Source organism: Ammodytes marinus, assembly GCF_949987685.1.
Source record: "Ammodytes marinus genome assembly, chromosome: 5".
NCBI classification, from domain to species: domain Eukaryota; kingdom Metazoa; phylum Chordata; class Actinopteri; order Uranoscopiformes; family Ammodytidae; genus Ammodytes; species Ammodytes marinus.
The window spans coordinates 25,145,643-25,171,010 of NC_137234.1; the positions used below are offsets into that span (position 1 = coordinate 25,145,643).

General features: G+C 41.4%; 1 protein-coding gene and 1 gene segment (V, D, J or C); both read left to right on the forward strand.

The window, feature by feature from the left end:
• The first annotated feature begins 7,815 nt into the window (after positions 1-7,815).
• On the forward strand, positions 7,816-10,193 carry LOC307250581 (Ig kappa chain V region 3374-like). The segment is given in 3 exons: positions 7,816-7,879; positions 8,868-9,031; positions 10,080-10,193.
• A 2,181-nt stretch (positions 10,194-12,374) lies between these two features.
• dnaaf4 (dynein axonemal assembly factor 4) lies at positions 12,375-17,779 on the forward strand (the record flags this gene model as incomplete). The annotated part of the gene is made up of 9 exons (XM_080027698.1): positions 12,375-12,497; positions 12,837-12,984; positions 14,079-14,212; positions 14,312-14,525; positions 14,609-14,754; positions 15,309-15,418; positions 15,501-15,654; positions 17,329-17,434; positions 17,670-17,779. The coding sequence occupies 9 exons, from the start codon at positions 12,375-12,377 to the stop codon at positions 17,777-17,779; spliced, it is 1,245 nt and encodes a 414-aa protein (XP_079883824.1).
• Between the last annotated feature and the right edge of the window lie 7,589 nt (positions 17,780-25,368).

Here is a 25,368-nt window from a genome sequence, read left to right on the forward strand (position 1 = left end):
AGCCAGAAATCTGGCGGGCGCGCCAGAGCCCCTTATATGGTACTATGGGGAGGACGTAACCGGATGACGACAGTGACGTGCAAGCGACGTCGAAGCCGTGATAGTAAACATCAAAGATGACTGCGGATATGTTGTGTGAGTTTGAGACTGCTTTGGCCTCGACCCTTAACGATTTGGAAGACGTCACTCAAATCTTTCATTAGCAAGTAAGTAGAATGTTCTATTTTGCCGACCGACAACGGCAAACGTTTAATTGAGCTGGAGTCAGGTCAAGACCCCGATGAGGACAACGAGCATGCAGTTGAGCTTCCCTGAGACGGTTTCTGACAGTTTGTGCAGAAATTGTTTGGTTATGCAAACCAATTGTTTCAGCAGCTGTCTCAGTGGCTGGTCTCAGACGATCTTGGAGGTGAACCTGCTGGATGTGGAGGTCCTGGGCTGGTGTGGTTACACGTGGTCTGCGGTTGTGAGGCCGGTTGGATGTACTGCCATATTCTCTGAAACGCCTTTGGAGACGGCTTATGGTGGAGAAATGAACATTCAATGCACGAGCAACAGAACAGTTTAACAGCTGTTCGCTAAACGAAAGGGGCTTACGTCGCCTTGTGCATCGCTCTGATTGGTTGTAGTGCTATCCAACTGCGTGCAGTGGCATTTGAAATGCACGAGTAGGAGCCGCCCCTTGAGTTGGAAATTACTATTGATATCTTCAGACCCTCTATCGTTCAAGATATCAGGGTCTGGATTTCCAGGCTACCAGATTCATGCATTTCACTTCAAAAAGGTAAAAAAAAAAAACCCTGCACTACACAGTAAAGTGTATTTCAAGCATGTGTCAGGCTTCTTTTCTATAGTTAGATGAGAAGAGTATCGCTCAAGCGTGCCATTAAAAAGTGGATGGCTGATAACACTGAGAAAACTGAAGACACCCAAAAGATTTCATGTGAAAACAATATTTTAATACTGTATTTCTCCACTGGCTACCAGTCAAATTTTAAATTCCTTTTCAAATTGTTGAGCACTTAAATGGTCAGAGACCTGCTTACATTAGATATTTATTTCAACCTTATGTCACCAGCAAGTCTCCGAGGTTCTCAGGCCAAGGTCTGCTGGCTGCCTCTTGGTCCACAAATGCACTAACTTTAAATTAGAAAAAAAAGTATATTTATTTTAAAACTATACTTTAGTTCATCATATTGAGTGGAAGTAATGGTAGCTTCAATCAATAAAAATCTTTGCTTTCTTTGCACTAAAAAGCTTCATGTGTGATCTTTACCACAGCGCATTAAAAGGCAAAATATCTGCATTAGGTGTAAAACTAAAACATTGAATTCCTCTTTATCTATTTTATTTTTTCCTCAATATTTCTTATTAAATTGAGATTATAAGATTGTTTTTTCCCCTCCATTCTCTAAATGATTTATCTAATGTCCCGTTCTGCAGTTAGACTTTAACAGAAGGGCAGTTTCCCATAATCCTACCATTTTATGAATGACAATTCATGGCCACACAGCTATAAAGTAAAGTCCTCATGAACATGAACACGAGAGATAAGATCCATCTACTGCCCTTAACCCCCCGGTTACCAAACTCTTTATCTCTACATCAACCTTATGCCCTTCCTTCTGAATGGAAGAACTGTACCAAACGTTTAAAGAATGTGTATGCTTCTATTGCACTTGTTGGCAACATACAGTGGACAATGCAGGGGGTTGGACTTGGGAAAACTTGGATCTGGTGGAGCATGTGACATTTCGTCATCCAAATTTCAAAATTCCTTGACTTGATTTAGAATAAGTACATTACCTGCAGAATTTAAGGTGACACTATTAAAGATAGGCTCGTCAGTTCAGCCTTTGATCTTCAAATGAATGTTCACCCACAAATTGACTTTCTATGTTGTTCATATAAGAATACGTGATAGCCCAGACAATTGACATGTATAAAAGCTGCATAATTTGGGGTCATATTTTTGTTGGATATGCATTTTGAGTTTTCACACCAAGATTCAAGCTTATTTATTTTTCACATAAAACAGGGCTGCACAAGGAAATTAAAGTGTTAGCACATTCAATACACACACACTTTTTTTTATTGGATCATGTGAATTTATGTTTTGGGTTTTGCTTGTCATAAACTCTGAGAATGATCCCCTTACTGTTACTGCCTTAACTCGATCTACAAGCCTCTTCTGTCTACCTGCCCAGCACCAAACAGACAAATATAGGGGCATAGTCATGCATTTAGTGTTTAAAGAGCCAGCTATTTTTCTTACTTGCCAAGTGACTTGAAACACAATTCGAATTCAATGTATGGTGAACCTAATAACTGCAAAAATGCAACACTACTTGCTCTTACAAACCATTTTATTATGCTTGTTCGGGTGTATTTCTAAAAAGTCACATGTTTGGCTCCCTATCATCTCACTTCATTTTATCTTTATGGCCAATGTTTAAAGGTTTATCTAACAAATCTCTCCTTTGAGATAGGCTGCATGCAGGACTTGAGATAACAATATTTTCCGATGCTTCACAGTGCTTTACTAGTTTTATAAGTTGTTATTAAGGAAACACGATATGATGTTGGAGTTTACAACCGATTCCAGTTAGCGTGCAAGAACAGACAGGCTTTATAACAAAGGGTCTATAAAATATCACCTTGGCGTTTGTGATGCCATCTTTGGCCTTGTTTTTTTATATCTGTTATACAAGATAGTCGGGTCAAGTCAGAATGTAAGGGTGTATTCACATTGCCCTATTTGCAAGTGAACCCGCATGACGAAGCAAATCCACACGTGAGCTGAGGTCATTCATTCATTTGGACAGACATTCTGGGGCATGTCGATCAAACCTTTAATTATCATAGGCTAATTAAAAATGCATAACGCTCTAGTAAGTTCCTAAAGGTTAAATATATTATTCACCTGATATAATAGGCTATTACAAACATGGACAAATTATTCATATAGGCCTAATTTTACCAAAAGTTAACACATTGAAATGTCACCAATAGCGAGGAATGACCACATTGCTTTACAAACTATTTCTGTTCAGACCTCCAGTGGAAGCTTAACTCTCATTAATGCAATGGGCAGTGTAGCTATTCTCCCGAGATCGCGAATAAAACATGTACTGTATTTCTTAAAATGAGGTTGATATCACACGAGGTTGATGTCGCGTGGTGTCATCTACACTCAACAAAAATATAAACGCAACATCCCATTTTTCATGAGATGGACTTAAAGATCTAAAATTCATTCCAGATACACAATATTACCATTTCTCTCAAACATTGTTCACAAATCTGTCTAAATGTGTGATAGTGAGCACTTCTGCTTTGCTGAGATAATCCATCCCACCTCACAGGTGTGCCACATCAAGATGCTGATCTGACACCTCTCCAACGTGCCAGACGCCATCGAATGTGAGCATTTGCCCACTCAAGTCTGTTACGGCGACGAGCTGGAGTCAGGTCAAGACCCCGATGAGGACGACGAGCATGCAGTTGAGCTTCCCTGAGACGGTTTCTGACAGTTTGTGCAGAAATTGTTTGGTTATGCAAACCAATTGTTTCAGCAGCTGTCTCAGTGGCTGGTCTCAGACGATCTTGGAGGTGAACCTGCTGGATGTGGAGGTCCTGGGCTGGTGTGGTTATACGTGGTCTGCGGTTGTGAGGCCGGTTGGATGTACTGCCATATTCTCTGAAACGCCTTTGGAGACGGCTTATGGTGGAGAAATGAACATTCAATGCACGAGCAACAGATCTGGTTGACATTCCTGCTGTCAGCATGCCAATTGCACGCTCCCTCAATGCTTGTGGCATCTGTGGCATTTTGCTGTGAGACAAAACTGCACATTTCAGGGTGGCCTTTTATTGTGGACAGTCTAAGGCACACCTGTGCACTAATCATGATGTCAGATCATCGATGTACTATATTGGAATTCCACACGGACACTGCCGTCAACTTTGGGTTCATATTATCCTCAGGAACATATTATTTTTATTTTTCTTCTTCAATGCACTCCTTTATATTTGCCTAAAAAGTCATTGGATGAGACTGTTACTTCCTTCTTGTGGGGAAGTAAGTCTCCCAGGGTAAGAAAGTCATTACTGCAAAAATTCACATCTGACGGTGGTCTCGCCTTACCAAATGTTCTTCTATATTATTGGTCAGCACAAATACATAAATTAACTTATTTGCTTCAATCTCCCAAACTATTATGGTGTAAGCTTGAGACCCAGTCGTGTTTCTCCTCTGCACTACCGGCTTTACTCACATCTTCATTGCCCATTACCCTTCTAGTTTCACTAAGAATCCTATTGTGCTATCTACACTAAGGATTTGGTTCCAATTATGCGCCATTTTAAGTTTTCCTCTGCATCCACTCTGATGCCCATAGTGAACAATCATCTATTTCCCCCATTGGGAATATCTCCTACATGTTATCGAAAAATGGTGGCATTAAAGTTTTCGGAGACCTTTATAAAGACGGTACTTTTGCTACTTTTTCAGACTTGTCTAAAGATTTTAATTTACCTACATCCCATTTATTTATGTACTTTCAAATTAGGCATTGTGCCTCCTCTCTTTTTTCATGTTATCCCTCCCTCTCTATTAACCAACCATGGGAAGACCTTTTGACCTTAAAACCCCAGCAGAAATCATTAATATCTATTTATGACAAACTCATGACTCTGGAAAACAATTCCGCTGTCAAAAGCAAAAATGTTTGGGAGCGTGAGCTTGGGGTAGATTTGACAGATCAATGGTGGGATAAGGCTGTGCATAGTATACGCTCATCTTCTCCTTGTGCCAGGCTGCAGCTTATACAGTTTAAAGGGTTCTGTCCTAGGCCCCCTCCTGTTCATCATTTATCTACTTCCCCTTGGCCATATTTTCCGTAAATTTAACATTAATTTTCACTGCTATGCGGATGACACCCAGCTCTACATATCCACCAAGCCCACTTCTACCCTTCCTCCCACCTCCCTCTCCGATTGCCTACAAGAAATAAAATCCTGGTTCACCTGCAACTTTCTCAAACTCAACAGCAATAAAACAGAAGTTCTCCTCATCGGCACCAAATCAACCCTGACAAAACCTGACAGCTTTTCCATCACTATCGACACCTCAGTCTCCCCCTCCCCTCAGGTTAAGAGTCTGGGTGTCATCCTAGACAGCACACTATCATTCCAAGCACACATCAATAACATCACCAGGTCTGCCTATTACCATCTACGCAACATCAACCGCCTCCGCCCTTCCCTCACACCCCATACCACAGCCATCCTTGTTCACACCCTGGTCACTTCCCGCATCGACTACTGTAACTCGCTTCTCTTTGGTCTCCCCCTCAAGTCCATCCGCAAACTCCATCTGGTCCAGAACTCTGCCGCCCGCATCATCACCAGAACCCCCTCCATTAATCACATCACCCCTGTCCTACAGCAGCTTCACAAAACCCGCATCCACTTCAAAATTCTGCTCCTCACCTTCAAGGCCCTCCACAACCTCGCCCCTCCATACATCTGTGAACTCCTACACACCAACACACTAGGGATGTAACGATATGAAATTTTGGGTACGATATGATACGATACTGCGATTGATATCACGATATCACGATACGATATTAAGCGCGGAATTCATTTCTACCCCCTTAAATTAAATGGTTTAACGCTGATTTAAATAAAACATAAACGCAAGAATAATTCAAATTTTTTATATCTTAATATGAAGAAGAGATTTCTGAGAGATTTAAACAACTTATCACCAAAACAAAGACACTGCTTCTCTACTGCCGTTTTTAAAGAAGCATTACACCTATATTTTTCAAACTGAAATAGGAATTCTAAATCTAAACTTAATTTAGTCACTTGTCTGTAACTGTAAAAGTATGTATAAAATAAAAATTATTTAAATAGTGTGATAATTTCCCCATTTATTTATGTTGTATTTGCTTATCAACTCTATTTCTACAAGCCATGTTTTACCTTAATAGGCCTACATTATGACTGGCACAATGAACTCTGTAAAATATTTATTTATGATTTTTATTTGTTATTAACTTAAATTGCAGTCTCAAAATCAATGTTTTTGCAGTGCACTCCTCTCCCCCTCCCTTCCTCACACTTTCGCAACGTCACCTTCATTTGACCAAAGTAGTGTCACCTATGTTTGACATAGTAGGGATTCCATAGTATTGCGCAACATGCTGTTAGCTTTTATATACTGTCTATGCTGAGTTCACGTGAAGTTGTGATGAATATATCAAGGATCTTTGGACTTATTTCCTTCATCTGCCTTTCACGGAAGTTCGCCGACTTTACCGGGGATTTAACGCCGGTCGCGGTGGATTCTATTCTATTCTGTTCTGTTCTATTTTTTTTTATTTTTTATAATCTCATTTCCTCATGTTCGCCTGGATTCATAATGATATAATTGACCCGCGAGCAACTTTCTCTTCAGTCTGGTAAGCTACTTTGTCGATCTTTTTCTCTATCTACACTCAACAAAAATATAAACACTTTTGTTTTTGCTCCCATTTTTCATGAGATGGACTTAAAGATCTAAAATTCATTCCAGATACACAATTGTACCATGTCTCTCAAACATTGTTCACAAATCTGTCTAAATGTGTGAGAGTGAGCACTTCTGCTTTGCTGAGATAATCCATCCCACCTCACAGGTGTGCCACATCAAGATGCTGATCTGACATCATGATTAGTGCACAGGTGTGCCTTAGACTGTCCAGAATAAAAGGCCACCCTGAAATGTGCAGTTTTGTCTCACAGCAAAATGCCACAGATGCCACAAGCATTGAGGGAGCGTGCAATTGGCATGCTGACAGCAGGAATGTCAACCAGATCTGTTGCTCGTGCATTGAATGTTCATTTCTCCACCATAAGCCGTCTCCAGCAACTTCGCACAGCCATTGAAGAGGAGTGGACCAACATTCCACAGGCCACAATTGACAATCTGATAAACTCTATGCGAAGAAGATGTGTTGCACTGCATGAGGCAAATGGTGGTCACACAAGATACTGACTGGTTCTGAGTCCCCAGACCCCCAATAAAGCAAATAAATGCACATTTCAGAGTGGCCTTTTATTGTGGACAGTCTAAGGCACACCTGTGCACTAATCATGATGTCAGATCAGCATCTTGATGTGGCACACCTGTGAGGTGGGATGGATTATCTCAGCAAAGCAGAAGTGCTCACTATCACCCATTTAGACAGATTTGTAAACAATATTTGAGAGAAATGGTACAATTGTGTATCTGGAATGAATTTTAGATCTTTAAGTCCATCTCATGAAAAATGGGAGCAAAAACAAAAGTGTTGCATTTATATTTTTGTTGAGTGTAGCTCCCTTTTCTCTTTCTCTCTCTTCTTTGCCGCTACGTGACTCAATGTGGCGAAGCTGCACGCGCTAGTGTAAACAACGGCCCACGTGAGACGTGACGAAGACGAAGTTAGAAGTCATGTTTCAGTGATAAGATGTTGTGTCAATGTGTTATTGTTTGGTTTCCAATGTTGGTGTGGCCCATACAGTGTTAGATTGAGTGCTACGTTTATGACAACGTTGCTCACCAGACTCTCCACAATGACGGAGCGCATTTACCATGCAAGCTCGCCTGTAATACCGTGACGCGGTATAACAAGAAAAAACTTACGGTTGACATTCGTGGCCTTTTCATATCGCGAACGACCGTTTTGCGGTATACCGTTACATCCCTACAACACACCCACCCGCACTCTCCGGTCCTCCTCTTCCACTCAACTTACTGTGCCACTCGCCCGCCTGGTTGCCATGGGGTCCAGGGCATTCAGCCGATCTGCCCCCCACCTCTGGAACACCCTCCCACCTGGCATCCGTAACTCCGACACTCTTTCCACTTTTAAGACCCGTCTAAAAACCCATCTTTTTAAACTGACATATTCCATATAATTCATTGTCTACCACCCATCTCACCACCCTTGTGTAAATTGTTTCAATGTGTATTGTTCTTGTGTTTTTTATCATTGTTGATTTTGTTTTTTAACTATGCCCTGTAAGGTGACTTTGGGTGCTTTGAAAGGCGCCCTCAAATAAAATGAATTATTATTATTATTATCCAGAGTCCATTTTAACAAATCCAGACTATCTGAAATGTATCCAAATGTTGTGGAACAATGTGACAGATGCCACGCCTCCTCTTGTAACTTGAGTCATATGTTTTTTTTATCAAATTAAAACAGACCCTGTCATTGTAATATTTGGAACCCCATCTCAACAACCCCATATTACAGCCTTACAATCAGAAACATTAGCCTTCACTTCCCTTCTGGCAAGACACCGTATTTTACTTATGTGGAAATCCCCTAATCCCCCATCAATTCAAATCTGGCTCAAAGACGTTATGTTCATTTAAAAATTCGAAAAAATAAAATTAACAGTGAAAGGCTGTGCAAATAAATTTACAAAAAAATGGGATTCTTTAATAACTTCTTTCAATTCTTTATCAACCCTGGCCCAATACTGAATTTTTTCAGTTTTTTTATTTTGTTCTCTCTTTAATTTCTTTTAACTATTTATTTTCTACTCAAACAAAGTGTAAACAACTTAACGTCACATGTGAAACTGCTGTATGTATGTGGTTTGAACAATGGAAGTGGAAGTCCTTGGAAGCATGTGGAGTGGATTGCGCTATGTTTGTTGTTTATTTTATTTTGTATTTAGTTTTTGTATTTTTTTTGTGTGTTTGTTCAAAAAACATAAATAAAGTACTTAAAAAATATTTTCTTGAAATCTATTTAATCTAATCAATTCATAATTTATTTAAGTGCTATTTCTCAAGCTTTATATTTCTCTTCTCATTACAGAGTCTTCTGCAAACAACTTTCTGACTCAAGCTGACACATCCAAGTCTGTTAGTCTTAGAGGGACTGTGACCATTAGCGCCACAGGGAGTTCAAATATTGATGGTGATCTCAGTTGGTACATTCAGAAACCTGGTCAGGCTCCCAAACTTCTTATATACTGTACAGTGCAACTACTCTCAACCATAGATAGTATATAAAATGGATGTAGCATCCGGGCTGACCTCAGTTATTCCTACTGCATCCAATTCTCCTGGCTTATGCGCGTCGCCATCTTGTGAGATTTTTCCTCCGCCTCACTCCTCTTGCCGAAAAAAGCAACAGTGGTTGCGTTCCGAATCGCATACTCTTTCTTTTTTCTATTCTACATACTACATCCGACGATAAAAATAATCTATTTAGGATGCAGTAGGTATACTATTAGGACATACTTTACTCTCTTATTTCATCATAACATTGCGCCTTGATCTTGCCTCTTGCTTTTATATCCGTCGCATCCCGGTTTGTTTTCATATGGAGGCTTCGTCGATGTGACGTCACTTCACGTGCGCAATGGATTGTGGGTCAGAATCGCCCAAATAGGATGCATTTTTCAACTCTAACAATCTTGGCCGCATGAAGTAGGACATCCGGGTACTTCTAAACATCCTAAATCTGGCCACAAGAATCGGGACATCCTAAATCTTTTTTCTACATACTATATAGTAGAAAGTATGCGATTCGGAACGCAACCAGTATCTCCAAGAGTATCGATTTGCAGACCCATGGGGAAGCGCAGCTCCATTGTTGAACCGGAAATACGTCACCGTCACTTGAATAAGGAAGTAACAACATCCAACAATAACATGGGTCTGCAAATAGGTGTCTCTCAAAAAAAGGCATCGATGTGACGTCGGGGGGAGGTAGGGAGATACGCCCATCTAGCTGACGTATACCTCCGAGGCGAAGTGAGGGACAACGGGCGGATAGCTGTCACTCAAGAGATCATGCCCCTAATTATTCATACATTTTAACCTCCAAAAGAATAAAAACTAGCATGCAAGAAAAAAATTAACCCCCCTCAGTGTTGTCATGGAGATATGACCTAAACATACAGACTAGAATGGTTTTGTGGACCAGGCTGTAAATAGGTTTAACAAGACTGTGAAAGCGGCCTGTTTAACAAGTGAGTCAACGAAAAACTTTTGGTACCACCCCCCTAGTGGCCACCGGAAGGTAGTGCAATGTTTGTCACTTCCTTACTACACACTAACCATCAGCAGTGTTCTGGCAGAAGATGCTGGAGATTACTACTGTCTGGGTGACCATGGCAATGTGTTCACACAGTGATTCAGAGCCATACAAAACCCTCCCTCAGTTTGACTGAAGTGAAAACGGCCTGTTGCAGGTTCAGAGGGTTGGTGAAGAGACTGTGATGAGGAGAACTGGTCCAGTGAACTGTTCTTATTGGCTGTTGGGACTGTCCATTCACTTTGGCATGACTTTGTTGGTGTAGAGCCTGTCATGGAGGGACCATAGGGACCAAAGAGAACAAGTGGAGCGGTTGAGGTATTTGGATTTGAATCTCTCCCAACTGCCATTTTCTCCCCAAATCCTCCACCCCAGCTTTAATTCTCAAAGGGTTTTCTTTTTGAATGCATGTTATGTGTAGAAGTTATACTGTGTAAAAGTATCAGCTTTGATACTGAGATGATGAAGAAGGTTTATTTTGTGATGAATACATTATAAAATACACGCAACAACACTGCCTCATTACAATCCATAGTTTTATTTATGAGCACATTTATGATGAAAGGATCGTTTAGAAGAATAAGCAAAAGTTCAGTATTAGAAAGCAGCATGCACACTAACACACTGAGCAGTGAGCTGTGAAACTTGCAGAAATATCTGAATAGAGGAGATCTGTATCTCCATCAAGATCTCCATCAAAGACGCATCTCCCAACAGAAAGTGTTACTGAAGCTCTACACTGAGCAGCTGTCAGGGTCCAGGGTTTGAGTGACGGGGCTCTGTCCGTTCAGACTTGCCTCACAGCTCACTGCGGCCGCCTTCCTCCACTGGTCTGCAGGGAGGCTCAGGGTGCTGCTCCAGCTGTAATGGCCGTCTCTTCCCGGGCCCCCGGGCTGTGTGACACCCCCGAGGAGGTGCTGCTGCCCCCCACCTTCCAGCCCAGCCTCCAGGCTGAGAGGAAGCCCCTGCTGGCCAGACACACCAGTGTGGCACTGCCCTGCTGCAGCTCCTCAGTGGAGGGGGGATGACGCTCAGGGTAGGCCGCACCACACCCACTGGAGAGAGAGAGGGGAACCAGAGGGAAGTTGGAATGAAGAAATACTTTTTTAATAGTTTCTGGTTTTTCGTTACAATAAAGAGAATACTTTTTGATGCTGTTTCACTCATAAATCCATCAGTCCATCAGCCACATGATTGAAGGGTAAATTAGGTTAATTGAAAACGGTTATTGATGACATTTTCCTATTTGTTTTTATAACATGTCACAGAGAATAACTCGTGATGATTTTCTCCTGTTTAAAGTGACTGAGCTGAAACACTCATGTGAATACAGTTGAAACCTTTGTCATCTGTCTCTTTCACTTCCTTTTCACTATGTAAAATGAATGAACCGTGAACACAGAGAAAAGCTGCATATTGATAAAACCATGTTAGTGTTTAACAGGAAACCAGGTCAGATAAAGATCATAGGCCTACTGAAATTATTTTTTGAGAGTTAAAAGTTTCATGAAACCATAGTTTCCTTTTCAAACATATAAAAGCTAAATATAATTGAATGTATTTGTGAAAATGAGTTATCAGAAATTAGCATAACTTTAGTTTCTTTAATTTTTTTTAAATCAAATGAATGATCTCTGTAAGTGTCTTCTCAGATCGTGGGATCAGCCTTGTTTGATAAAATAGCCTACAAAAATAATCATAATTCTAACAATGAACTTTATCAACTCAAAAAATATAAGATAACAATTACATTTGCGAAATACGTTGGAAAAATTGGAAATCTATGGTAGGCTACAGTCAATGATGAGTTTTGTTCCTCCACCAAAAGTCCACCACAGTGATACAAACTCATTCAGTGGCCTTACAAAAACCTCCTGCACTGAGAAAAAGCAAACATGCGTATGACTTCACTCTCGGGTAGGTGACGACCGTCGCGGTAAATCTGCCTTGGATGGTTATGACATTAGATTAAGGCTTATAATCAAATCCCCTATGGAGAAAATGAATGGGAATTTTACTTTGCTAGGGGTTTTTGCCTTTGTGTTGACCCTTCTCGGCTATGTTACTCTCTAGTCACTATAGCAACGAGACGCAACACGATATTAGAATCAGACTTTGGCGTTCATGTAATTTCCTTTGGTCACAGATGTTCGTTTTTGACCTAACTGCATCGATATTTTGCGCATTAAGTGAACTGTAAATTGAACAGCTGTTACTTCTAAGTAGCTACTGGCACAGCTATTTCAAACAGGTTGACACTATATGGTTAGCTCTGCCGCAATGCCTTTGCTAGTGACTGACTACTCATGGACACAGACAGACTCGACCGTTTACATAAATGTGCCTATAAAAGGAGCGCAAGTTGCGAAGGTGGACATCGTGTCTACAGACGAATACCTCAAGGTAAAGTTAGTTAATAGAATAATAAACGTTGTGGTCATTACTGTATGTTGGTGTCACGCACTCCACTTCGGCTTTTTCGACAGCTATACCCCTAGAAATGCATGATAAAAGAAGATAAAAAAGGGATTAATATAACAGGGATACCGCAAGCATTACATTTCTTGGTCTACTTGTTGTGAGGCGTTTATTTCAGTAACACTCACATTTTTACTGAACTTTTCATTGTTTCTGTCGCCTATTTAATAGTAGGCTATACAGACACAATGGTAGTTCTAAACAAAAGTTTGAGTTTCCTTTGATAAAATTCTATGAATTGTTTACACTCTCTTTTCCATACAGGTGCATTACCCACCGTATCTGTTTGAAGCTTTCCTTTGTGAACCTGTTGATGACGTCAGAAGCACTGCAAAGGTTGGAAACGGAGTTGCAGTAATCAGTTTGCCAAAGAGGACCAACAAAATGTGGGAGCATCTGATGATAACTCCAAGTAAGAGAATGTAGCTGACCTTGTAGTCATTTTTAAACAGTATAGGCTCACCGATAGATAGATAGATAGATAGATAGATAGATGGATGGATGGATGGATGGATGGATGGATGGATGGATGGATGGATGGATGGATGGATGGATGGATGGATGGATGGATGGATGGATGGATGGATGGATGGATGGATGGATGGATGGATGGATGGATGGATGGATGGATGGATGGATGGATGGATGGATGGATGGATGGATGGATGGATGGATGGATGGATGGATGGATGGATGGATGGATGGATGGATGGATGGATGGATGGATGGATAGATAGATAGATAGATAGATAGATAGATAGATAGATAGATAGATAGATAGATAGATAGATAGATAGATAGATAGATAGATAGATAGATAGATAGATAGATAGATAGATAGATAGATAGATAGATAGATAGATAGATAGATAGATGGATGGATGGATGGAGTATTCATTCCCCAATAAAATGCTCTGTATTGTCTCATGTATAAGTCGTGCAAACAGATTATTAAATTGTGCGAACTGAATAATTATTTTCCCCAGATGTCACCAGAGGGGCTCCGTATTATCCTGCACTCCTTGCTCTCCCTTGGTGTCACTTTTCAGCTCCTCTGAGTCTGCAAGCTCTGCATTTATCCCTTCCTATTGTCTCTGGTGGGCAGTTGACACATTGTACACATGTTGGCAGTGTGGCAGGGAGTCAAATGAAGTTGAAGTCTCAAGATATTCTTATGAAGTTTTGATTGTTGTGTTTGGAGTCTATTGGTCACTGGGCTAATGTCCTCATGTTCCGTGTCTATAACAGGTGTTGGAGGGATTTAAACGGCAATGAGGATAGTGCATGTTAACTCATTCAGCGGGTCCTATAGCCTCCTCCTCCAAGTCCTACATTTGAACATTGACAATACTAGGTTATGCTTTAAAATATTAAGACATATCAGAAAATCCTCAGCTAAGAAGAACATAGTCAGTTGTTAATAAATGTCAGCTTTACTTTATTGAAAGTAAAGCATACCTTGCTTCACATAGAATTATTGTTCCATGATAAGTCAATGTGTTTCAGACGATAAGGGGAAAAAAATGGACATCCGAAGAAGGGCACTATTGAAACACCAGGAAAAGCTTTCTTCTGAGCCAAGAGCGAAAGCAGAGAAAAAGCACACAGAGAAAAAATTTGCACTGCAGACAATAATGAAGGTAAGTGCACCCCACAAACCTACTCATGAATCACAGCAGCAAGTGTCTAACCAGCTGTGAAACCTAAGAGGACTACAAACTTTATTTTTTAAATCTCAGCTTGAAAAGGAGGAAAGAGACAGTATCCAGAAAATGAAGGACAACGAGCGAGAGAAAACTGAAGCAGAGCTGACGGCATGGCAACTAAAAGAGACGCAGAAAGCAGAGGAAAAAGCCAAAGTGAAACTCAAAAGGCAGAGAGACAATCAAAGCAGACTGGAAGCCATGACAACGACAGAGGAAAATGGATGTTTAGATGGAGGAAAAATCAAAGGTAAGTCAATTCTTTGTGTGATCAAATGCTCTCTTTTTTACTACTGGATGTGAGTATGTTAATGAAAACCTTCTTGTTTGTAGATCACAGATGCAACAGTGAAGCAAAAGACAAGAACAAACAAGTGGACCTGCCGGCTCCAAGAGTTGTTGGAAACATTCAAGTCACATTTACCCCACGAGTGTTCCCAACAGCCCTCAGGGAATCAAGAGTGCAAGAGGAGGAAGAGGTGAGGTACCCTGCGTTCCAAATCACATACTTTTTTTTTTTTACTACACCACATACTAAAGTTAAGAAGAGTTTTACGGACACAGGAGAGAAAAAAAATCAGATAATTAAGATAAATTTCTTTCATTATGTCGAGAAATGTCGAGAATAAAGACGAATACTCCAAAATGCTATTGAAGTCAGGGCGGCATTTATGTATTTTCAGCATACTACAATTGATTGTGCGTGTATTGGGACATCCTAAATCTTTTTCTGGCATACTAAATAGTTGGGAAGTATGGGTATTGTAATGCAGGGATTGTTTTATCTCCTTTTCTGCCATCAACAGCCTTTTCCCTTGTGGTTTTACAGTAGTATAACCACAAAAAAAAGGTATAGGGAAAGGGATACGTGGATTTAATTAATTTGAATACAAAATGACGCTAGATGTTTTATTCTGCTACTGAGTTCAAATTGTATTTGTGTTGTTAGCTGGTTCTGATAGACTTCAACATCGAATGCAAAGTTACTATCTTTGCTTAGTAGCCTAGGCCTGATTCTATTATTTCTAAACAGTGGCTCAAAAAACAAGCTAAATCCAGACGTGCAGTCAATGCAGATGTTGAAGAGCTGAAAGACCTGAAAGAGGAGGAGCGGAACCCCGGCTGGTTAAAGGACAAAGGAAAGTAAGTGAAGTCTGCTCTCCAAACTATTTAACAATACTTATCTTTATGAACCAATGGATCACGAAATTGACTCTTTCTTCAGCAAATGTTTTGCAACTGGGGACTACCTTGGTGGAGTGAACGCCTACAGCCTGGCTATCAAGCTCAACAGAAAACTCCCAGCTCTGTATTCAAACAGAGCAGCATGTCATCTGAAGTTAAGAAATCTTCATAAGGCTCTTGAGGATTCCTCACAGGTATGTATTGTCTGTTTGACTTTAAATCTGTGTACATCTGCAACACATGTTGCACATTGAATACTCACGAATCACTGCACATGTTGGTTTTTTGCAACTTGCATATAAAAAAAAGAGATAACTTCTGTACGTGGAAGGAGGCAATTGAGGTCATGTGTTTTCGCTGCTCTTTAATTGATCTAATCTGACAGAGCTTTAGTCATGTTGATGGAGATGGAGTGATGCAGAGTTTTCTACTAAATGAAATACTGACACAGGGTTCTCAACTTTTGGAAATTGTTTAGAGTGAGACGGAAGCGGATTTCCCATGTGAGCGCGCGAAGCGCACAATCGAATTTTTTTTTTGTGTTTATTTATTAATTTAAAGCATAATAATGGTTTTTAACACAAGTTCAGTTCAGTATAATTTCTTTGTTTTAGTTAAAATATAGCCTATTGTAGTAATTTTTTATGATGAAAGTATAACTGGATTAATAACAAATGCCAGACTAGTGAGATGGGTGTAGGCCTAGGGTAGTTGTTTGGGGGGGAGTGTTGGGGATCAATATTAAATCTTAAGACACAGTTCTATTTATAAAACTCTTTTATTACAGTAAAACTCTTAGTTCAGTTCAGCAAATATGGATACTGGATATTACTGATGCTCGCTGTTGTAGCTTCGAGTGGCAGATTTTGAGGCCTTCAGGATAGGGGTTTTCTGGCTCCCACTTGAAGCACTGTGGCTCCAAAAAAAAATTCTCTTTTTACAGTGGAGAGGATGACAGCCTCTCCACTTTTTTACAGTGGAGAGGCTGACAATCTCTTTTTGCTCATAACTCCCCAACCAAACATCCCACATTCAAAACCTTTATATCCACAGATGCACTGAATTCAGCTGCATCTTTTAGCATAGGCCACCATTTAAACCCTTAAGGATTATTTGCAAAATCGCAACTGCAAAACAGACTTTCCATTTCAGCTCCCACAATTTCTTTGCGATTTTTTTGCGTTTTGGTCTATAACTCCCAAACCGAAGAACCCACATCGAGAAACTTTACATCCCCGGATTCTGTAAAGTGAGCGGCCTGCGCAGCAGTCGATGACGCTCGGTTCCGAGTTGCGTCGGAGGCTTGGCCCCCGGTCATAATTGCTTGTGGCTTCTTTGCTACTTTCTGATTGGTTGAACGTCTGGTAGTTTGATTGACTGGTGTGTGGCTGCGTGGACCCAAGAGCTCGTTGCAGAGAAAGGTTAACGGAACCGTATGGTGATGGTGGTGACGGTCAGGATTTATCGAAGCTATATATAAAAAAAAATTGTTTCCCTGACACATCCCTGACCCTGTATGGAACCCACTCACACATATAGGTTAATGGGCGTAACATACTGTAGCTATATGTTTAGCAGCTAGTAGCTATCCCCTGCTACTGCTGCATGGGATTTTATTAGCTTTATTAGCTTTAGGTTGACATAAGACAATTTTGCTCAACGGGATGCAAACGTTACAGGCTGCACATTATTCAAAGCACAAGCAGATTTTTTCTTTTATTATCTAAATAACTACAGAACTCACCTGAAGTCAGACGGGCTTTTATCTGCAGTGACTATGTATATGTCAGACTGTAAAGAAAAAAGGATGAATTCATCTCTTATATGGCTTTTATTTAAAGAAGAAAAAACCTCATGTTTCTCTGCAGGCACTTGATCTGATGACTCCCCATGTTGCTGCCAATGCAGCTGCCAGAGCCAGAGCACATGTCCGACGAGGATCTGCTTTCTGCCAGTTAGAGCTCTATGCAGAAGGTTGGTCTCTTACATTCTGTATGCTTTGATTATACTGTTTTCAATTTCATATTTTGCTTTCTTTTTAACTACACACATAATGACAAATGTTCAAACATAAATACTTTTTGTGTTTAAAAACATAACGGTAGAGAAACGATACATAGCTGTAGCATGTATTTCAGAATGATGACTTGATTTCTGTCCAACCTACTCTGTGTTGTCAGCCGATCTACATGTAACTTGTTTTCTTTAGGGCTACAAGACTACCAAGCTGCTTTGAAGATTGACCCCTGCAATGAAGCGCTGCATGCAGACACACAAAGAATCAAAGACATTATTGAAGGGCACTGCAGTCAACCCTGAGCCACAGGAACACACAGACAACTGTACTGCACAGATGTATTTATGGCTGTTCATTGTTTGTGTTATTCGTCTGTTACCCAGTGGTTTCATAAATCAGGACAGAGAACCTAAGGCTGTTGCATAAGTATAACAATCATTTTAAGTTTAATCCCTTATGTTTAAATGGAATCCAGAAAAGTGTGTCAGTTTAAGACAGGAAAATTAAGATGAATGTTTTATGTAATGTGTTTTTCTGAAGAACGATGTGGTGTGCATTAGTGTGCACAGAGCACTATCTTGTGGTCAAATGTTGCAACTCATTAACCCTTGTGCCCTCTGGCATTTTTGTAAATTTTTCTTGACTTTTTTTATTTATTTGGTGATAATTTTGGCTGTGTTAAAGCATGTGGCATGATTGTTTGCAGTGACTTTTATTTTCAGTAACATTTTTGAAATCCTATGCTATTGCTTTCTGCTTTTTTTATTAATCACTTAAACAACTTGAAACTTGCTCAAAACTACCAAACAGTCAATCGTTTTCGTGATTTTAATCACTTAAATGCCAGTTTTTGAATTATAAATTATTTATTATTACAAAAAACAAAAACTAAATATTATTTTCCATATAATAAATACTTGGGGGATGGGGCTTTGGTGGTGATTAGAGTATTGGATATGTCAAAGATTAGCAACAAAATTGATTCGATTGCATAAGTATGTTTACAGGTGTGTGTTTATCAATTCCACAGTTTTCTTTTCCGGAAATCAATTGTTAAAACAAATTTAAAAAAATGATTTGCCAACTTTTGTATGTGCAAAAGTTTGTGAACCCTGAGCTGCCATTGTTTTACTATGGAAGGGGCGGCCCCGACAGTGCCTGAGTTACACGGGGATTCCACTGGTTTGTGACGGCTCTACTGCGGTTTTGCTCCTCGGTCTCGCAACTCCGGCTGTCGGTAGTGTCCAGGAAATCTCATGTACAATCAGACATCCAGCACCCCCATATAGCCGGAATACAATGATCTTTGTTTCATTAACACAATTTGCGACTATTCGACTGTGAGATTGGCAGTCGAATCGGGCTCCTCCCATCAAATAGGGTCAACCCTACTCAAGTTGTTTCATTTTAACACAGGGGTGTCCAAACTTTTTTCACTGAGGGCCACATACAGAAAAATCTACGAAGGGCCGGGCCACTTTGCAAAAATAACACATTTATCAGGACATGTAGCTGCTCTGATGTTTTGTTTCATAGTGTCTTCGTAAATTGTAATCCTTCTTCACGGCAACACTTTACTTGCACATTAAACAGATACATTCCCCCTCTTGTTAAATGCCATTGATACACCCAGTGTTTTCTGCTTTTGCGTCCAATGTCCAGCTGAGTGAAAATAGTAGCCAGCCGAGATCCCGCCCCTCCAAGGGGTTTCCGGGGGTATGCCCCCCCCCCCCGGGAGATTTTTTTTTGTTTTTAAAGTGAAATGCATGAATCTGGTGCACTTTGAGAGGGAAATTAAGAGACTAAAGCTGAAGAATTTTGTATGAAAAAAAATGGAGGCACTATGTCAGATTAATTAGAAGCTATTGGAGAAGGACACATGGATTTTCCATAATAATATTAATTTAAAATAATATATAATGCAGGGTCCTCTGGGATGGGCTTGGAGCTCTTTTTCCTTTATGGGACATATTTCTCTGTAATATAATGAGTGCATTTAAATTATTTAAAAATTAAAAGGGCCATATTACATTATATTTTTAAAATGTGCCACGGGCCAATCAATCAGTTTTGACACCACTGCACTAGTGGGTTAACTAAAAAAATTATTATTTTTTTTTTTCAAAGGGCCATATTACTAGCCTGGAAATCCAGACCCTGATATCTTGAAGATAGAGGGTCTGGCCACGATCAATAGTAATTTCCATCTAACGGGGCTGCTCCTACTCGTGCATTTCAAATACCACTGCACGCAGTTGGATAGCACTACAACCAATCAGAGCGATGCACAAGGTGACGTATTAAGTCCCGTTCGTTTAGCGAACAGCTGTTAAACTGTTCAATTAAACTTTTGCCGTGGTCGGTCGGCAAAACAGAACATTCCACTTACTTGCTAATGGAAGATTGGAGTGCCGTCTTCCAAATCGTAAAGGGTCGAGGCCAAAGCAGTCTCAAACTCACACAACATATCCGCAGCCATCTTTGATGTTTACTATCACGGCTTCGACGTCGCATGCACGTCACTGTCGTCATCCGGTTACGTCCGCCCCAGCACCATACAAAGGGCTCTGGCGCGCCCATATTAGATAGAACCAATTGAAACGTGAGCCCCGATTTCTGGGCTTTTTGAAAAAGCTTCAATGGAGAGTGTCCAGACCAACAGGCGCAGCAAATTTAATTTGCCAGTGCCTAGTGGCAGGTCTGGGAATGCCAGGCTACCATATTACATTATATTTTTTAAATCGGCCGTGGGCCAATAAAAAGCGGGCCGTAGTTTGGACACCCCTGTTTTAACACAAGAAAATACACTTAGGAAAATGAAATTTTCACTTGGGTAGATATACTTTCCTGTTATGCTTATATTTCCTTTTAATGTTGTTTCATTTAAATATAATGATTTCCCTTAAAAGATAATTTATGTTTAATCTCACAAACTGTCTCTATCTTGATACCAAATCGAACTTGTAGATCTGTTGCTTAATTATGAATATGAGTAAATTAAAAGTTTTAGTAAAAAAAAATTGTTTGGTATTTGTTGTTTACGATGTCTGACGATATGATGATATCTAACAATGGGTAGATGCAGGGCTGTACAGTGCGACAGTTTTGATCGCATTTGCTACTGAAATTGATCACGTGCGATGATGAATACAAGTCCAGTCGCACCAGTGCTAATGAGCAGATGCTGTCTGTTTGAGACACAGAGGAGCTATGCACAATACTGCTTAGAGGGCTCTACATTAACACTCTCCAAATGCGGGTGAATGTAGTCTTAGGCGAGTAAGTTATTAAGTCTACCCTCCACTTTGGCTGGTGAAAGATGTGTGCTCGGGATCTGTGCTTGTGCGGCGATTAGTGTCTAACTTCACCAACGGTTAAAAACAGGAAGGAGACGGCTCTCTTTACATTAACGCAGTCAAGTTAGTGCGTGTGCAAACAGAACATTTCCTGTGTACCTTCACAATAAAAGTTGGTTACTAGCCAAATGCGAGTTGACTCTTATTTTGAAGCAGGTAAGAACAGGAAGTTAGCGCTTCACAGTCCTGCAGTCAACCATGGACCTATAAAGCTGGGAACACACCGCATTGGCCGCCTGCGGCGGTTGGCCGCGTGAATGCAGGAGGTTCGCCGCTTGGTCATATTGGGCCATGTTCACCGCAGTCGCCGCCGCGGCCAACCGCCGCCTCATCGTAGGCAGCGGTTGGCCGCGTGACAGCAGGAGGCTCGCCGCTTGATCATATTGGGCCATATATTCCTGACGCCGACGCCGAGATCAGACCCGTCACACTTACGGTGCAACAACAACAATAACATGGTCCAGCTGTGCCAAAAAATACAGATGTAGGTTCACTGTGTAACCAGCGGCAGTCTTGTCACAAATATCATTAAAACAGCCTGAACACGCACCCCGATCTCAAATACACACACATTAACAGCAATTCAGCAACATACTAAACACATTAACAACAGCAGTGTGTGCTCAGCAGCACAAATAAAGGCAGACATCAGCCTACCTGAAAGTGAAAGTGTGCCGGCTGACGGAGGACAACACCGGTGCTTCGCTGTACTATATGGAATTCCACACGGACACTGCCATCAACTTTGGGTTCATATTATCCTCAGGAGCAGCACACAGCTGGGTGAGTTTCACTATGCTAACCGGCGCTACCTTGGCTAAAGTACAACCAACAGCTAAACAGATGCAAAATAGCCTACACATATTTGCAGAATGTATTGGAAGCCCGATGTCCTCACTCCACACGCCCACCTCGTCTTGCAGACCACCGCCACCGGGCAATCTCAACGCTGATTGGCTGTGGAGGCGCGGTGCCCGGCGGCGCTGCAGAAAAAGATGAAAAATTTCATCTTTTTCTGCGGCGCCGTGCTCGCCGCACAAGCCTTCGATTCACGCTCCTTCGATGACACAATTTCTATGCGCCGCTAATGGCCGCGCTCCCGATTCACGCGCCTCTCATGAGGCGCGGCCACGCGCCGCGCAAGCCCCCGCCGCCGGCCGCTGGACGCCGATTATTGGGTGGACGCGCAGCCACGCGCTAGTACATTGACTTTGTATGTAATCTCGCCGCGCGGCCAGTGCGGTGTGTTCCCAGCTTTAAGCTGGGAACACACCGCATTGGCCGCCTGCGGCGGTTGGCCGCGTGAATGCAGGAGGTTCGCCGCTTGGTCATATTGGGCCATGTTCACCGCAGTCGCCGCCACGGCCAACCGCCGCCTCATCGTAGGCGGCGGTTGGCTGCGTGACCGCAGGAGGCTCGCCGCTTGATCATATTGGGCCATATATTCCTGACGCCGACGCCGAGATCAGACCTGTCACACTTACGGTGCAACAACAACAATAACATGGTCCAGCTGTGCCAAAAAATACAGATGTAGGTTCACTGTGTAACCAGCGGCAGTCTTGTCACAAATATCATTAAAACAGCCTGAACACGCACCCCGATCTCAAATACACACACATTAACAGCAATTCAGCAACATACTAAACACATTAACAACAGCAGTGTGTGCTCAGCAGCACAAATAAAGGCAGACATCAGCCTACCTGAAAGTGAAAGTGTGCCGGCTGACGGAGGACAACACCGGTGCTTCGCTGTACTAGAATTCCACACGGACACTGCCATCAACTTTGGGTTCATATTATCCTCAGGAACAGCACACAGCTGGGTGAGTTTCACTATGCTAACCGGCGCTACCTTGGCTAAAGTACAACCAACAGCTAAACAGATGCAAAATAGCCTACACATATTTGCAGAATGTATTGGAAGCCCGATGTCCTCACTCCACACGCCCACCTCGTCTTGCAGACCACCGCCACCGGGCAATCTCAACGCTGATTGGCTGTGGAGGCGCGGTGCCCGGCGGCGCTGCAGAAAAAGATGAAAAATTTCATCTTTTTCTGCGGCGCCGTGCTCGCCGCACAAGCCTTCGATTCACGCTCCTTCGATGACACAATTTCTATGCGCCGCTAATGGCCGCGCTCCCGATTCACGCGCCTCTCATGAGGCGCGGCCACGCGCCGCGCAAGCCCCCGCCGCCGGCCGCTGGACGCCGATTATTGGGTGGACGCGCGGCCACGCGCTAGTACATTGACTTTGTATGTAATCTCGCCGCGCGGCCAGTGCGGTGTGTTCCCAGCTTTAAGAAAGCAGCCAACAGCAGTAACTATCTATGATTTAAACAAAGATTAACACAACCTATTTAACTTGGCCTAAATTGTACAACTATGTTTACTAATTTATTTAATAGGCTATATGTTCAATGTTTTAAAGTATGGTTTTCATTAAAAGAATGAAATGTTCTAAAAATGTTTGTTATTATTAGCCTAATATAATAATGATATGTTTATAAAAATATATAGGTATAGACATTATTTTTATAGTTTTATGGGGGGGAAATAATTCTGAATCAGCAAAAAAATTGCCATTGGCAGGTTAGACTCTTTTGTCTAAATTGCAATCAGTGCACCCCTATTCATTTTTCTACAATTATTACTGCACACTAGGATATCATATTCATTGAGAATCTCAAATAAAACCAAGATGACATGCTCAAAGGTAATTAGAGCTAAATGCAAGGGTTAGGGTCATGCAAGTTTTCGATCATACTTTGTGTGCTACCAAATTTATTTTTGTGCTACTGAATTTTTTTGCTTGCTAGCACCAGTGCTACCACTTTAAAAAATAAGCGTACAGCCCTGGGTAGATGTGATTGTGACACTGTAGAAATGCCATAATTGAAATGATTTGGAATCTGAAGATGAACAGCGGTACACAGAAGTGTATTGCAACAGAATCCCTCTGTCTGCTGATCCGTGTGAGAACGCTTGTCCATCAGCCTATGTATTTATAAGCCTCCTGTTCTCTTTTCTCTTTCTCTCTTTTCACACACACACACACACACACACACACACATACACTTTCTCTCTCACACACACACTAAAAAGGCACAGTCCCCTTTTCCCTGTTATGCAAATAACATCAGCCCTGAAACGGTTTGAGTGAGTATTAAATGTGAATTAAATGAGGCTTGGCTCTTTTCACTCCATTCTATCTGAATAGGGCAAAGTCCCGTCACCATGGGAGATCCCCACGCCGTTAGCCATGCCTGTTATGGGATTGACAAGACGAGAAGTGACATAAATACCATGGCTGGTGTTCAATCCAATTAAGTTGCGTAACTTGATTCAATACCTGCTAGCCATGAAGTGCTGCGCTAGCGTCCTTGTTCTCTGTCTGTCTCAATAAAAAAATAAGGCTGGTCATATTCATCTTCAGGCTTAGCACTAACTTTGGTGCCTTCACCTCAGCTAGCTCTAACACTCTCCGCCCTCCACCCTGCACTCCCCCATTCCCCTGGTTTGATACAGGCCTTTGGATAAGGTACTCCCCTAGACACTCTAGAAACCTGAAATAAATTCCCTTCTGTGCTACCTAAATAATCCAAGTTAGCAGTAGAAAGCTGTATTCACACTGAACAAAGACAGGATTTCGATGTCTAAGGAAATAATGATGTGACGCTTCTGTGAGAGACTTAAGGTTTTCGGCTAAGTCACATTTTAAATGCCAGGGAAAAACCAAAATAAATCGTTTAGGCCCTTACCGGATGAATTAAGTTGATGATGATCTACTTTTGCATTAAGGAGTTATTGAATTTAGTTGAATCAAGAAATAGTGTTGCGATCTAACACTACGATTAAATAATAATTTTGTGATTTTTTTAACCAAAAAAACTGCTTCTACATTGAGCCTAAGAAGGAAGCCCATTCCTTATTGCAAAGCCTGTCCTGGTCAACAATTTGCTAGGCTCTGTTAAACTACCTTCTGTATTTGGCTCTTGGTCACTTTCTATTTCCCTACTGCACTAAAAAAAAAACGGACAGAAATGTAAAATGGACTTGACAACCAAATCAGTCCCACCCTCCTCCCCAGGAGCGCCTTAGCTTGTGTCTGTGCCCCAGAGTCCATTTTAACCACAGGAGTTTACAAGCTCTCCCCTCTTAACCCACCAGGTGATTTAATCCTCCCGCCGAAAGGGCCGCACAACATTGTGAGACTCCACTCAGATTAGAGCAGAATAGCCTGTGATAGAAAGAATGGAAGCTGTTCTAATGAAAATGATTGTAAGCGCAGGGATGTTGTTGGTCTGAGCTCCCATGACCAATCTACAACTAATGAGCATTCAGTGTGTGAGGGGCTGTGATGGTGATACACTAAGGCAAGACATTTGTCGTGTTTGTAAGCAACACTGGCTAATTGCTTGGTTCAAGTTTACTCTTATATGAATTCAATATGCTATAGGACGTTTTCACACTCTCACACTGTTCGATGAAAATTCATGGGGTTTGCCACTGGCAGGCATTTATAGTGAGGTG